Source organism: Primulina eburnea, chromosome 2, assembly GCF_022965805.1.
Source record: "Primulina eburnea isolate SZY01 chromosome 2, ASM2296580v1, whole genome shotgun sequence".
NCBI lineage: Eukaryota > Viridiplantae > Streptophyta > Magnoliopsida > Lamiales > Gesneriaceae > Primulina > Primulina eburnea.
In genome coordinates, this window is record NC_133102.1 from 40,772,400 (window position 1) to 40,788,671 (window position 16,272).

General features: G+C 33.3%; 3 protein-coding genes across 4 annotated transcripts; 2 read left to right on the top strand and 1 right to left on the bottom strand.

The window, feature by feature from the left end:
* Positions 1-2,476: 2,476 nt before the first annotated feature.
* Positions 2,477-3,547, bottom strand: LOC140824318 (uncharacterized). The gene has a single exon (XM_073185920.1). It carries the CDS (start codon positions 3,545-3,547, stop codon positions 2,477-2,479), a length of 1,071 nt encoding a protein of 356 aa, XP_073042021.1.
* A 1,251-nt stretch (positions 3,548-4,798) lies between these two features.
* Positions 4,799-10,717, top strand: LOC140823186 (agmatine deiminase). Of its 2 annotated transcripts, XM_073184379.1 has the most exons (10): positions 4,799-4,999; positions 5,270-5,383; positions 5,455-5,544; positions 5,737-5,821; positions 6,732-6,787; positions 6,896-6,974; positions 7,720-7,854; positions 9,002-9,234; positions 9,909-10,067; positions 10,400-10,717. In XM_073184379.1, exons 1-10 carry the CDS (start codon positions 4,913-4,915, stop codon positions 10,484-10,486), a joined length of 1,125 nt encoding a protein of 374 aa, XP_073040480.1. In that variant the 5' UTR covers positions 4,799-4,912; the 3' UTR covers positions 10,487-10,717. The 2 variants fall into 2 exon arrangements, with proteins under 2 accessions (XP_073040480.1, XP_073040481.1); XM_073184380.1 differs by lacking the exons at positions 4,799-4,999; positions 5,270-5,383; positions 5,455-5,544 and adding an exon at positions 5,571-5,648.
* Positions 10,718-13,439: 2,722 nt separating this feature from the next.
* LOC140823187 (uncharacterized) lies at positions 13,440-16,196 on the top strand. The gene is made up of 3 exons (XM_073184381.1): positions 13,440-13,658; positions 14,018-14,083; positions 14,776-16,196. Exons 2-3 carry the CDS (start codon positions 14,021-14,023, stop codon positions 16,051-16,053), a joined length of 1,341 nt encoding a protein of 446 aa, XP_073040482.1. The 5' UTR covers positions 13,440-13,658; positions 14,018-14,020; the 3' UTR covers positions 16,054-16,196.
* Positions 16,197-16,272: the final 76 nt, after the last annotated feature.

Consider the following 16,272-nt stretch of genomic DNA (forward strand, 5'->3'; position numbering starts at 1 on the left):
AAGTGAACCATAAAGATAAGCAGTTACAACATCCATAAGTCGCATATCAAGAGTTTCTGATACTGCTAAACTGATTAGGAATCGAAAAGTAGTGGCATCCATCACAGGTGAATATGTTTCCTCATAGTCAATTCCAGGTCTCTGCGAGAAACCTTGGGCTACGAGTCGGGCCTTGTATCTTACAATTTCACCATTTTCGTTCCTCTTTCGTACAAAAACCCATCGGTATCCTACTGGGATTACATTTTCAGGTGTTCGTACTACAGGTCCAAACACTTTATGTTTTTCTAGTGAGTCTAATTCAGTTTGTATGGCCTTCTTCCATTTCGGCCAATCATCTCTTTGTTGACAATCCTTAACGGATTGTGGTTCTGGGCCTTCATCATGTATGATGTCAAGGGCGACATTTAGGGCAAAGACAGTGTCAACAATTGTGTTATTTCGATCCCACAATTTTCGAGATGATATATAATTTATTGAAATCTCATTATTTTCATGAGAATTTGATTCTTCAGGAATAATATTATCCAAGTTTGGTTCATTGATCTCTCTTACTATATCATCCAAGATTTCTTCTTCGAGAGCTTTTGAATTTTCTTTCTCTTGTACCTTTCTTTTTCGAGGTACAATATCCTTTGAACCAATTGGTCGACCACGCTTCTGGCGTATTTTAGATTCATTTGCAGGTTGAATAATAGCTGGTCCTATGGGGACATCAATTTTGACAGGGGTATTCTCTGCATGTATATGTGATTTTGTCACATTCTTTGTATTAACAAAAGCATCGGGCAATTGATTTGCAATTCTTTGTAGGTGAATGATTCTTTCAACTTCTTGCTCACATTGATTATTTCGAGGATCATAATGAGATAGTGTTTTCTCATTCCAACAAATCTTTTGTTGTTCTTCGGGACACAACTTTATTTCGCCTAGATTTGGAAATTCCAATTCATCGAAGTGGCAATCTGCAAATCTCGCAGTAAACAAGTCTCCTGTTAAAGGTTCCAAAAATCTAATAATAGATGGTGAATCATATCCCACATAAATCCCAAGTCTACGTTGTGGGCCCATTTTGGTTCGCTGTGTAGGTGGGAGGGGGACTTGTACTGCACAACCAAATACTCGAAGGTGAGAAACATCAGGCTCTCGACCATAAGCAAGTTGTAAGGGTGAGTATTGGTGATAATTAGTTGGCCTTATACGAATCAATGATGCAGCATGTAATATGGCATGTCCCCACACAGATGATGGAAGTTTGGTTCTCATCAATAATGGTCTAGCAATTAATTGCAAACGTTTAATGAATGACTCTGCTAAGCCATTTTGTGTATGGACATGAGCAACCGAATGCTCAACTGAAATCCCTATTGACATACAATAGTCATTAAATGTCTGCGATTTAAATTCAGCAGCATTATCAAGACGAATTGTCTTGATTGAGTGATCTGGGAATTGAGCTCGTAATTTAATAATTTGCGCAAGTAATCTAGCAAAAGCTATATTTCGAGTTGAAAGCAAACTAACATGTGACCATCTAGTAGACGCATCAATCAATACCATGAAGTATCGAAATGGTCCACATGGTGGGTGTATAGGCCCACAAATATCCCCATGAATTCTCTCCAAGAAGGTTGGGATTTCAACATCAATCTTTGTAGGAGAAGGTCTTATAATTAGTTTGCCTTGTGAACAAGCTACACATGGATAATCATTGTGTAAAAGAATCTTCTGGTTCTTTAGAGGGTGTCCATGTGAGTTAATTATTATTCTGCGCATCATTGTTGCCCCAGGGTGACCAAGTCGATCATGCCATAATTTGAAGCTCTGTTGGTCAACAAACTTCTGGTTTGTGACAATGTTTGCTTCGACTGTTTTTATTGTTGTAAAATACATTCCAGAAGGGAGTGCACATAATTTTTCTTTTATCTGCTTCTGGCCAGATATAATAGATGTTATGCAAAGGTATTCGAAATTATTTTCATTTAATGTTTCAATATGGTATCCATTTCGGCGGATGTCTTTAAAGCTAAGCAAATTTCTACTGGATTTGCTTGCATATAAGGCATTTTCAATATATAGGCTTGTATTATTTGGTAAAATAATTTTTGCCTTTCCATAACCTTCAATAATTTTTGATGCACCCGATATTGTTGTAACATTATTTTCAGCTAATGTTAACTCCAAAAAATACCTTTTATTTTGAAGAATGGTATGTGTTGTACCACTATCCACTAAGCATTCATCCTGACATCTCATCGTTAATCTAAAATAAAAATATAATTCAATAAGCTAAATTAAATAATGCGTAAAGCTTTCAAATTAAATATTTTATTGAATAATGAAAACATTTATTGAATAACAAAATAAGCCTCCATGACAAATCCTAAACATGAACTGAACATCAAAATAAAAACGAGACCACGATAACCTAATAAACAATAGAAATTCAAAGTAGGAACAAGACCAATGAAAGTAATTACTCATTATTTTCTAACACACCACCACCAATCAAATTATCTATATTTCCATCTGGATTAGCAAAGAAATCAGAGACGTCCAAGTGAGTTATATCAATTGGATCATCATTGTCCACAAAATTTATCTCCATTTTTCCATTTTCCTTGATTGATTTTTGGTATAGATCCACAAGATGTTTTGCCGTACGACAGGTACGAGACCAATGCCCTTCCATTCCACATCTATAGCATTTTTCTTCATATACTTTGGAACTCTTCTCCTTTGCTTCTTCATTATTGGAATTCCACTGCTGGTGGCTTGTTTTATGTTTCTTTCCATTTTGTTGCTGATAGTATCTTCTTTGGCCACGCCCACGCCCACGCCCACGCCCACATCCACGTCCACGTCCACTTTCATTGTTATGATTTTTAGTGGAATTAGCATTCACTTCAGGAAATGCAATTTCATATTCTTCAGGAAATGTAGTTCCATTTGCTTCAGGAAATGGTGTGGATCCAGTTGGGCGCATTTGGTGATTTTTCATGAGCAGCTCATTGTTTTGTTCAGCAACTAGTAAGCATGAGATGAGTTCAGAGTACCTTTGAAATCCACGTTCACGATATTGCTGCTGCAGGAGCACGTTTGAAGCATGAAAAGTGGAGAATGTTTTTTCTAACATGTCTTGATCAGTTACTTTCTCTCCACAAAGTATCAGTGTGGAACTAGTCTTGAATAATGCAGAGTTATAGTCACTTACGGACTTAAAATCTTGTAACCGTAGGTGCATCCATTCATATCGGGCTCTTGGGAGAATTACAGTTCGTTGATGGTCAAATCTTTCTTTTAGATTTTTCCAAAGCTCTCGTGGCTCTTTCACAGTGAGATATTCGACTTTCAACCCATCATTGAGGTGATGACGGAGAAAAATAAGTGCCTTTGCACGGTCCTGCTGGGACATTTCATTTCCTTCTTTTATTGTATCTCCTAAATTCATAGAGATAAGGTGGACCTCGGCATCCAAAATCCATGATAAATAATTTTTTCCAGTCAAGTCAAGTGCTTCAAATTCAAGTTTGGTGATGTTCGCCATTGCAACTTGAAGAGCACTCGTGCTGATAACGTGTTGTGAATAGTAGAGAATATAGAGAAGAGAGAATGATTTTTGTGTGTTTTATTCATCACTGAAGACCTCTATTTATAGAGTAGATTTACAGATTTGAATAGATAACAATATCAATAATCATCTATAATATCTTTTCTATAACAATTATTGAATAAATAATTGTTCAATATTCATGACAACTATAAGAATATATCTCAAGAATCAAACGTGCAAAAAAAAAAAAAAAAATCGTTTTAATCCAACAATTATATATATAAATAGTAGAAGGATAATAATTAAAAAATTTGTTACGGATATTTTTTTTTTATTCAAATCTAAATCTTATCAAATCTGATCAATTTTGAGAATATTTGTTTATACATAATGAGATTCAGTAAAATCTTGTCAAATCCTTTAAAATTCAATTTCATTTTTAAAATTCAACTAACAAAATGGTTAAAACTAGGATTTACAAATCCAAATCCCTCCAAATATTTGTTTCTAAACATAGAGTAAGGGTTATAAGGACTATTCTAACAGTTTATTTAATGATTTTTTGTACAATATTTATATCATCAATTAGGTTTTTTGTGAGACGGTCTCAAGAATCTTATCTGTGAAAATTCGTGAGACGGGTCAATCTTACCGATATTCACAATAAAAAGTAATATTTTTTCATGGATGACCCAAATATGAGATATGTCTCACAAAATACGACCCGTGAAACCGTCTCACACAATTTTTTGCCTATATCATCAACATTAACATTACATTATTACCCATTTAATACATACTTTTCAATGTAAGGGTATACACATGCCTGAATATTATTAAAAATTTAATGTTTGAATTCGTATCAAATTAAGTATATTTAAGTTCGAGTTCGATTCAGATCTCGAAATTTTTTAATTTTCTTACTCGAGTTCGATTAAAAATCTTCAAATCTATTGACGAACTATTTGAACTATCGTTTATATAGTAATTTTCGAGAATTAATGTTCGAAAACTTCAAACGTCCCTCAAAATATTATTTGAATATAATAATATTATATTAATAAAATATTAACACTCACAAACTCTCGAATATATAATTTTGATTATAATTCAATAACTTTAAATACAAATCAAATATTTATCAAATCAAATAAAAATAAATAATAAACCAACTCGACCCGTATAGTGTACTACTGTATTTTCCTAAGGTACATCTCAGTTACCCACCCGTTTCAAAATATCTGTACGTCCAACCTTTTAAGTCCCCGGTGGCTTAAAGTCTTAAAAATAGTAAAGCAAAACGTCCATAGTCTGCAGTAATCTTTCTGCTTTTGCGCCACCGCAAATTGCAAGAGAGGAATGGAACTCAAGGGCACTCCTATTGACCATGGATACTCCATGCCTCCGGAGTGGGAGCTTCACTCCGGATGCTGGATTGGTTGGCCGGTGAGTTTCGTCGGTTCTACCTGGAACTTTTTGTTTTTTGTTTTTATCTGTGTTACCGTTTTTGATTCGTTTTCGTCTGGACAAACTTCTTTTTGGTGAATTTTATGTGTTATGGATGTTCTGTTTGGTGGGTTTTTTTTCCTTCGCTGTGCTTGAGATGGGATTTCATGGCCACTGATGTTTATCAACAATTATGTGTACCTTGTGCCTGTATCGGATGGCGTAGTTTCCTGTTAGATCAAAATGTTATCTCAATTCTGCGTTTCATAGGAACGGCCGGATAATTGGAGAGATCACGGAGTGCATGCGCAACGTTCATTTGCCAACGTTGCCGCTGCGATTTCAAGATTTGAACCCGTTAACGTGTGTGCTAGTTCTGAGCAGGTTGGCATAACTGAGTTTTTAGTATTCTCTATATTTGGTTCCTTTTTTTAAGATGATAACATAAATGGCAGTGGAAAAATGCACGTAGTCTTTTGCCCGAACAAATCAGGGTGGTTGAGATGAGCATGAATGATTCTTGGCTCCGTGATACTGGTCCAACGGTGAGCATTGATTGCTTGGTTTTTAAAACAATCGATTTTTCCTTTATGATTGAAGTTATATGATGAGCATGAATGATTCTTGGCTCCGTGATACTGGTCCAACGGTGAGCATTGATTGCTTGGTTTTTAAAACAATCGATTTTTCCTTTATGATTGAAGTTATATTTTCATATTCGAAATTATTATTTGCAGTTTGTTGTGAAAAATAGAATCACAGATACTGAGAACCAGGGCAGCAGGATTGCAGGGATTGATTGGAACTTTAATGGTTATGGTGGTAAGGCAGCATAGTTGACCCTTCAGTTCTTGTTCTCTGATATTGTGTACATGAGTTTTGGACTTGAATATTACACCTTTTTTGTCAGATTTGTATCAACCAAAGAGAATAATAGTCTTAGCACTAGAGTATCCTTACGGTGTTGCTTGAGTTTTTTTTTGCTTCCTCGGCATACCTCTTCAAGCGCATCATTATTTTGGCTTATGATTTTTTGTTCTTTTATGTTGTAATTTTGTTTGCCATTGGCCAGCATTGAAGCTTTATCCATGAAGATAAATTTCTATGCGTAAACTGGTTCACATAAAACATGTCTCCTTAACAAGGAATTGCTTTGTGTTACTCCGTATCCAGCTTCTTAAATTAAATTAATTTTTGCTTCTCATGGGGAGAACTCGCTACAAAGGCAGCCAAGATGTTACCTTTCCTTTTGAATGATATCATACCAGTTGTACTTTTATGAACTAGTTATGTTGCATTTCATTCATCTGGATAATTCCTCTTTCCTGGAGTCGTCTGCATCTCTTTGTTATTAATATGAATTTATGCTAGTTTTGGTGTCGCTTCTTTTCTATGATTTCAATTTACTTTTTACTAGAATCATATTTTTCTAGGGCCTTATACTGGCTTGTGTGCTTTTCATATGTGCTGCAACAAATAATTTCTTGGGTGTGTGTTTCTTTGTTTTAGTTTTGGTGTCGCTTCTCTTCTATGATTTCAATTTACTTTTTACTAGAATCCTATTTTTCTAGGGCCTTGTACTGGCTTGTGTGCTTTAGGTACGTGCTGCAACAAATATTTTCTAGGGTGTGTGTTTCTTTGTTTTACGGAAAGAATGTTCATTCCACATTTATCATATTCTCTACTTGAAATGTGACAAAATGTTACAACACAAACTATTTGATTTACCTAGGCGTAGATGAAGGTTGTTACCAAGATTGGAGCCTTGATCTCCTTATTACTAGAAAGGTTGGTCAAGTTCTAACCAGAGGAAAATTTGGGACTTTCCAATCCTTACTTGGTCCAAGGTGCAGTTTACCACATTTTCATGTTTGCTTCTTAATATTTTCATTTTAGGTTCTGGAAATTGAAAAGCTTCCAAGGTTTCCCCATTCTATGATCCTTGAAGGCGGAAGCATTCATGTTGACGGAGAAGGTTTTTGAAATTCTTCATATATTTTTTTCGGTGAACAGAAAGCTTGCGAGAATCTGCATGCAATTTGTTATGCATGAAACAGAATAATACGAACTTATTAGGAACTATTCGCTCACAACTAGTGATTGCAGGACATTGGCCCTATGTTTCTAGAAGAAAGAAATATCTTGAAGCTAAAAGAAATGAGTGGAAATAAAATGATATATAATCTTGGTGAATTGAATGCTTAGGTTTGTTATTTTTTATACAGTGGATCAAGTTCTTGTAATTTATGTCTTCAAAGCTGAATAGTTGCATCCTGTAAGTCAAAGTTTGGATTTGACAAATGTGATAATATGGAAATTTTGAGAAAGTCAAAATCCTTTTGGAAGAAGAAACGAGCACCCTGATCCAATATGATGTTGCTGGTTATAACCTTTCTGCATCTGAGTACTTGAAATGGAATGAAACTTCTTGCCACCAGTTACCTGATTTGTTAATCGAGAAATAATCATTTTTAACCAAAAATACGGTATGTTTGTCCGAATCATTATCCTTAATTAGTTGTTATAGACAATATTTATTTGATGTGAAATAGATGACGTTCTACTTGGTGATTGCATCAACGTGTTAAATATAATCTGAAAACCAATCCTTCCAGAACATAAGCATTTGCTAACATAAAGGAGATTGATATTTAAGTTATGTGAATACTTTCGTAATGTCAAAAGTAACGTGAATAATTATATTTTGTTTCTTCCTTCAGGGACTTGCCTTACAACCGAAGAGTGTCTCTTAAACAAGAATAGAAACCCTGGGTTAACCAAAAGACAAATTGAGGACGAGCTCAAATCATATCTTGGAGTCAAGAAGGTCATCTGGCTGCCTCATGGGTTATTTGGTAGTTTTCTTGTTCACTTTCTGGGTTTGCAAGTTTCCTTTCAAGTTTCCGGAGACCATTTATTTAAATCATTGAATCTTGAAATTTAGGCCATTCATCAATGAAAAATTAATTGACAGGTTTGGTTTATTACTTTGTTAATTTTGATTGAAGATAATTGATTGTTAATGAGTAACTTCAAGTTTATTAACATGTGAAGCCTTCTTGGTTTCACTTGGTTCCCATTTGGTTGAAGAGGCATGGTTTGTCGATCAGATATTGCCAGCACTAAGTTTGCATATGGTTTTCCATGAAGATTATTATTGTTATTATTATTATTATTATTATTATACTAAAATCATGAGTTATGCCATAAAACTCAACTCTTATGGTTGATGGATCCATTATGGCGGCGAACATCGATTTTGAGTTACGATGTCCTTACCATTGTTTCATAATTTTTCATCGTGTTTTATCTCCTTGTTAACATATAATTTAGTAAGTGAAATTTTTTGCTTCATAAGAAGAATTCTTGTCCTTATAATATTCAGTAAACTTCTGGTGTTATCTTCAAGTTAATGAAATTGGGTTGGGGAAAAAAGAGTAATAAATCACGTACTTTGTCAATTGTCAGTGCTTAAAGTTTGTCGTGCTCATGTTTAGAGACAAGATTGGACTGTGGACTTTCATTTATTTTAGACAACAGTAAATATAATTAGGTATAGGAAAGCTTGATCTTCAGTGAACTTAAATTTCACATCCATAAATTTTAATGTTTGTAGTATTCATCACGCAACTGCTGAGAAGTTCATTTAAGTAGATGAGTGCTGAGAAGTTCCAATCTTTATGGTTATATTTGTCATTTTACACTCAGACTTAGCAATTACGAGTTAAAAAGTATCATATTGTTTTGTATATATGTAGTCATAGTCAAGGATACTTTTTGAAATAAAATAGCCATTTAGGATTCAGAACAATACATATGAATGTCCTTGAAAGAAATTGTGGTTATTACATTTTACTGCTTATTTGCTTATGTAGTTATCTTACTTGACTCGGACTTCAGTGAATTATTTCCAATTTTTTTAACAAGTTATTAGTTTTCCTAGCATGAATTTTTATCCTTAAAAGCAACATGGTGTCCTGATTCCTAGATCGTGTCCTACAGGGGATGATGACACTAATGGGCACATTGACAACATGTGCTGTTTTGTAAGACCCGGTGCTGTATTGTTGTCATGGACTGATGATGACAGTGATCCACAGTATGAGCGTTCTGTGGAAGCCCTTTCAGTTCTTGCTAAAGCCACGGATGCCAAAGGTAGAAAACTAGAGATAATCAAACTTCATGTGCCTGGGCCACTCTACATGACAGATGAGGAGGCTTCTGCCTTGGAACAGGTAGAAATTTGCTTATTTGTCATTCGACTCCTTGTGTTCTGGTTCCGTTCCATATCAACTCATAAGATATCATACAAAATGATTCAGGCTTGAATTCTACTTGAAAATATATTATGTTCGGTCATTTTGAATAGAGATCGAATAATATTAATTACAGTTCAGTATATTTACAGCCGTAGCATATTTTAGAATTATGGTACGAAATGGTTATACCTTTGTTTTACTGATTTATGGGTCCTACTTATGATTGCTTTCTATAATGCGATAAGATTATTGAGTAGTTAAATCCCTAATTATTTCCTCTTCGTGAAAGTAAGCACCGTTTTTGTGTGTTGACAACGAAAATGCACAACGAGTTTGTCCATGGGTGATTATAACACCTATCTGCTCAAAAAGGGCTACCAATGCTACCATAGTGCAAAGATAAAACAAGCATAAAATCGAAGACATCACATTGGTTTTCCATATTGTGATATCTTGTTCCACATCCAAATATTGGGGCAATATGAATTGGTTTATAAGAACGTGTAATGGATCATCAAGCAACTTTGATTAATCATTCTTATTCTATGAAGTGAATACATATGTAAAGTAATGATATGTAGAAACCATTTTGCAGTGCCTCACCTGCACAGTTCACTAACGTTTCCACTTTTGGCTCGACGTTTCAACAGGATGGCAATGCTACACCAAGGGTCGCTGGCATGAGGCTGGCTGCTTCATATGTGAACTTCTACATTGCCAATGGAGCAATTATTGCACCCCAATTTGGTGATGAAAAATGGGATGATCAAGCTCTTCGTGTCTTGTCTTTGGCATTCCCAGATCGCGAGGTGAGAAAGTTTAATTCATGTTAACAACGAGAAATGGACGCTCATCAGCTAAATGGTGGGGTAACCAAATTTTTTATTCCCTATTATTTCTTTGAAGTTTGAGTTTCTATTATCTCTTTGAAGTTAGCAAGCATATGGCATGAGTTCTTTTGATCTCATTTACCTCTCTTGGGGAGAATTTTGTGCTCATTTTCAGTTTCTTCTTTGTGATACTTTACACGCTATGGATCATATGGAATAGCAGATGTTGATTTGTTGTTAGCATTGATGGTTTGTATTCGAAATTTCTATATTTTCGCGAAAACATCATTTTCTTGAGACTTGTGGTTCAGATTGTCGGAGTCGCAGGTGCTCGTGAGATTGTACTAGGAGGAGGAAACATACATTGCATCACGCAACAGCAACCGTCCTGTCCATAATATCTTTTATGGTGCAAGATTGCTTTGAATACGAATTCAAACAAACATATCATGGAAGTTTTCCAGAGTCTTACAGGGAGAGAGATGAGAACAACCCAGATTTGAACAAGAAGGCATGGTGAAAAACTGGAGTCGGGTTGTCCAGTTTTCCAACTGATGTTTCGCACTAATAGATTTTTGTCATGTTTTGGTGAGAATTTATTATATATTTATTAAAAATAATTACATCTATCTCCATGGAGATTTATCATTTTTCAAGTTCAAGCAACATGATTAATCCTGAATTTCACATGATCCAGCCTAGATTTAGACTCAAACCCAATCTGTAAACAGCAAATTGGAAACTTGATACTAAAAACTACATGTTATACCTTCAAGATTTGATGTAAAACTGCGGCGGGAATTTGATCTTTGAGTCTAAATCTAGGCTGGATCATGTGAAATTCAGGATTAATCATACTGATTGAACTTGATTCCTTTAGAATTTTCTTTTTTGTTTGCCTTGTTATTGATTACATGACTTTGGGTTTACATATACATACCATAATGACCCATCTTAGATAAGGCTTCGGTCTCAGCCCATACGTCTAAAAATATGTTTTATATTAAGTCTAATAATAAAAAAATTTGTATTTAATTTTAAAATTTTAGTTAATTCAATTAATTCGAGAGTCCAAAACAATCTTTAGGACAACAAACTCTACAAAAAGTTATATTGAAAAAGAGGTAAGTAAATATGCGCAAAGCCCCCGGAAATTTGCAAAAGAAGCATAAAATCCGTGAATTAAACTAATAGGTTGATAAACTCTTTATTTTCCAAAAATTCCTAAAAAAAAGTCTAAAAACTTGTATTTGATATTTTTTTATTTTTTGCTTTTTTTTCTTGACAAAAATTGACCGAAATGCCTAAAAAATAAAGTTATCAATTTGGGTTGAGTCCGTCGGGTCAGCACGCTCCGTCACACAATTTAAGTGGGTATATACGTATTTTTTTAATAAAAGTTGTGAATTTTTTTGTATTAGTTACTTTATATAAAACGTAGACGTATGAAATCAATAATTAGAAATTTTATTAATATTTTTTCGAAATATTTATTAATGAAAATTTTAATTAATTTATATATATATTATTATTACACGACTCAACTTAGACTGAGTTGGGTTGAGGATTTCCAACACGTCGAGATTTTTCTAAAATGTATATAACTTATTTATTCAAGGTTTTCCATGACTATTCAATGCATGACTATTAATGTAACAAGTAATATAAACAAACATGTGTCACATACAATTTAGTATGAATTTTTTGAAAGATTGATCTTCTAATTTGGACAATTTTTTAAACCCATTGACCATTTAATAATTTAGATTGTGGTGAATAAGTTAACTAATCCACTGACTTTTATATTATGATAATATATATGGCGGTTTTTATAATATTTTCCATGCTTAATTAATTAAATTAATGGAAAGTATTCTTCTGTTGACCGAATTATTGTGGTAATCAAAATCTCGATTATTAAAATTAGTATATAATATATCTAATAAATGTAATATAATTAATTAAATTTCATTAAAATGGTGAGTGATAATCTCTAATAAATGTAATATAATTAATTAAATTTCATTAAATTGGTGAGTGATATGGAGATTATAATTAAGGTTGTGTTTTCTTGGCTTCATATAATCATATAATTAATAATCTAATCCAATCAAAAGTTGATTATTCATCTCAAGTCAATCAAAATATTGAATTAAAATTACAATATTATTTTTATTTATATTCTTTAATTATTGAAGAAGGTAAAATTTTAATTCATCATAAAATCAAATATATTGTTATTTTTTCCATACAATTAATATTACTTTATTATAAATAAACTTTTTATGTAATGATTTCAAAGATCTATATTTGTGAGCCTCGATTCATAATATATTATATTCAAATTTGTTGTGAAAAAGTAAAAATTTATGGTATAAAGTAAAAATCTCAAACTCTCAAAATTTACCAAACTACACACTTTATACTATTTTTCTCTCTACTCAATTGTGATTTTCTTCACAAATGAGATATCTATTTATAGGAAATCTTTACAAATAATCCAAAAATAAAATACATCATTACCTACATCATCACACACTAATTTTCAATATTTACAACTCTTATTTCAACATTCAAATATTCAATACACATCTTTTAAATATATTTTTCAACAAAATTCAAATATTTCAATTATCAAAATTATCATAATAGCCATAGGATGCACCTCATCTCATTTACCTTTGACAGAGGTCAACAGTATTTATTGATACAATGGCCCACCATGTTAATTGACATTAAAATATCCACTTATAATATTTAATTTTCTAGATTATTATTAATGACAATACCTTATTTTATATTTAAGGGAAATGGAATAATTCTATGAAGTGTATTTTAATGTAACACATTTGATAGATTAAAACGTATTTATTATCAATATAATCTCTTTTAATACAATGCTTCAACTTCAAGAATGTTGCAAATAGAACATTAAAGTAAAAATCAACAATAAAATTACCCACATACGAAGCTTTGATATATATATCTTTTTAATTTCAATTCTACCACCTCTATATATATATATATATATATATGTGTGTGTGTGTGTGTGTGTGTGTGTGTGTTAAAGTTTAGGCAAAAACTTATGTGATACGGTCTCACGGGTCGTATTTTGTGAGACGGATCTCTTATTTGGGTCATTCATGAAAAATTATTATTTTTTATACTAAGAGTATTATTTTTTATTGTGAATATCGGTAGGGTTGACCCGTCTCACAAAAGACATATTCTCAACTTTATATAAATAATGACAATCTTCATTAAAATAATCAAGAATTGTTCTATATATATATATATATATATATATATATATATATATAAACACACACTACACATAGTGTGTGTACATTAACATATTCTCTCCCACCCCCACTTTCTTCAAACTTCTCCTCTTCCAAGAAATATTTTCGACAATTCACTTGTTGAGAGACCTTTGTCGTTGTCTCTCCATAACAATTTGACACCAAGTCATTTGCAACATTTTCCCCTCTCCACAAGTTTGAAAATCACAGCTGAATTATGTACAAGGGCCTCGAAAGATTTGCATGCCAACACCACAGTTAAAAAAAGGTAAAAAGTCCAAAACTTGTTCCTGTTTTAGAAGAAATTTAAACCATTTCAGCCTATTTCTTGTCGAAACTCCGACTGATTCTTGGGATACATCAATGTATATATAACATAAATGGGATTCATACATGAATTTTTTTTAAATAAAATATCCTTGTTTTGATGTTTGTTTCTGTGACATGTTTAAGAAATAATTTACGAAAATAAGTCACAAATCAAAGAAATCGTATATATCCATACACAGACATTGAATGTACAGATTGTTTGGGGCGATGCATACATATGATAACAACTTATATTAAGCTACTAGATTCTTGATTTATCTATGTACTAAATTTGTGTTCTTTGTGTGAAATTTGCAGAAAATGGATCCATCAAAAGGGAGCAATCAATATAGTTCACATTCTCCTTGCAAGTGCTTGTTTGAGGTATGGTGAATAAAAAAATATCTATTGGTATTTTCTTGATGGAGGGCTAAAAATGTAATTTCCACAGATAATTTATAAAATATTGAGTACCTAGTGTGTTCTGTAAAATCATGTGATTTTAAATGCATTAGGACTTTTGAAGCCAAGCCACCCCCCACCCCCACCAAGAAATGGACAAAAACATAAGTTTACCTTATTACGACTTAGAACATGTTCTGGTTTTCCCATGGCCACCACCTAAAATACAATATGTCAGTGCTGTCTACAAGCCATATATATATATATATATATATATATATATATATATATATATATATAATATATATATATATATATATATATATATATATATATATATATATAAAAGCTTTTTTCAACTTGTGTAATTAGGTAGTTATCTGTCACTTGAAATAATGTCCTTTTACATGTAATTTGTCTGAAAGTATAACATTCCCAAGCAATATCAGGCATTGATGCTATTGAAATATAGTGCTCGACCATTTTACGGTTCAAATATTTGAGTTGCAGTGTTTCTATCGGTTATAGTCTTTGGTATGACAAGAAGCGCTTGATCCTACATTTTAAATTTTAAATTGCACTGATTCATAGTTTCTGATATTTTACTAATTTTCTATTTCGAAATCTAGATCAAAATCTTAATTCTTTTGTGGTGATATTTGTTATCAAACAAGGCAATGCAGGATGATCAGTCACAGATCCAATCCCAAAGTCCATGTCGACACAGAATCGTATCCAAGAATCGACTCAAAGATGTAATTCACTCACTTGAAACATCTAAAGAACTGCTCAAAGCATTGAGTCGCATTTGGCGCCTTGAACATCAAACTTCGGCAAGCTTATCACTTATGTCAGCTCTGCAGTTTGAGCTTGATAGGGTTTGCGTACAAGTCAATAAGTTACTCAAAGAACAAAGCTTGGAAAGGGGTGAAATTGATCTAATCTTGAAGCAGTTTCAAGAGGAAAAAAGGATCTGGAAAATCAAAGAAGGAGATAGGATACACTGTGCCATTAAGTGTATCTCTGGAGAGCTCAATAAAGAGAGGAAGTTGAGACGACAAACTGAGAGACTGAACAAGAAACTCGGTATCGAACTTGCAGAAATGAAGGCTTCTCTATCTGTGGCTAGCAAAGATCTTGAGAGTGAGAAAAGGGGACGTAGACTTCTGGAGCAAGTGTGCGAGGAAATGGCTCGTGGCGTAGGAGAAGACAGGGCTGTGGTAGAGCAGATAAAGAGACGATCTGATAAAGTTCGACAAGAGGTCGAAAAAGAGAGGGAGATGCTACAATTAGCTGATATATTACGCGAGGAACGTGTTCAGATGAAGCTTTCGGAAGCTAAGTATCAATTCGAGGAGAAAAATGCAGTTCTTGATGAGTTGAGGGATGAACTCGAGGCCTATTTGCAATTCAAGAAAACTGAGAAACAAGAGAAAGCCTCTCCAACATTTGATAAGATTAAGGAACTCGAGGTGTATTTGAGGGAAACGTTGCCTGGATTGTGCAAATTCCAATCCAATGATCAAGAAAACGTTGAAGAATTTTGTAAAGAATATGAGCCTGCAGATGATCTACATTCCATCAAATTCGACTTGGACGATATGAGTAAGAGTTTCCAATGGAGTTGTGCAGTTAAAAATGATGGAACCAAGAAACCAGCCATTTGTACAAAAACCAAATGGACCGATAAGAGCACAGAGCGGGAATCTAGTACCAACAAACAAGGGGATTTGGAGGTGTTTGATAACAGAGGATTGTTCGAATTTGCATCAAAATCTTGGAAGAAAAGTATGGAAGATGAACTCCAAATATACAATATGATTAAAGATCTAAGGGATCACATTGTTTCTGGTTCAAGAATTGCGGCAGCATCTCAAGACTTGGATGATCCAGGCCCAAATGTTGCTTCTTCGAAAGACACGGAGAGGGTGGCATGTGAAGTATACCGATGATTCGACGACATTTTCATATTTAATGTATGCTAATTTTTGTTGGAAGAGAAATAAAATTCAACCATCTTGCGTCCAAGAACGTAGATCCAATGTTGTTCCATAAAAAAAAAACACAAGAATATACACTTTGGTGTTACATTTTTCCCGATAGTGTCACTAAAATAATTGAAAAGCTCAATCAATTGTGATGCTTTTCTTGTCATCTTGCACATGGCCTAG

What these genes read in the sequence shown, in the direction of transcription:
- LOC140824318 (XM_073185920.1), bottom strand. Translation starts at nt 3,547, where the DNA reads ATGGCGAACATCACCAAACTTGAATTTGAAGCACTTGACTTGACTGGA.
- LOC140823186 (XM_073184379.1), top strand. Translation starts at nt 4,913, where the DNA reads ATGGAACTCAAGGGCACTCCTATTGACCATGGATACTCCATGCCTCCG. An exon ending in GATGCTGGATTGGTTGGCCG is followed by an intron (nt 5,000 to 5,269) that starts GTGAGTTTCGTC and finishes TGCGTTTCATAG; the next exon opens with GAACGGCCGGATAATTGGAG. An exon ending in TGTGTGCTAGTTCTGAGCAG is followed by an intron (nt 5,384 to 5,454) that starts GTTGGCATAACT and finishes CATAAATGGCAG; the next exon opens with TGGAAAAATGCACGTAGTCT.
- LOC140823187 (XM_073184381.1), top strand. Translation starts at nt 14,021, where the DNA reads ATGGATCCATCAAAAGGGAGCAATCAATATAGTTCACATTCTCCTTGC. An exon ending in CTTGCAAGTGCTTGTTTGAG is followed by an intron (nt 14,084 to 14,775) that starts GTATGGTGAATA and finishes TTATCAAACAAG; the next exon opens with GCAATGCAGGATGATCAGTC.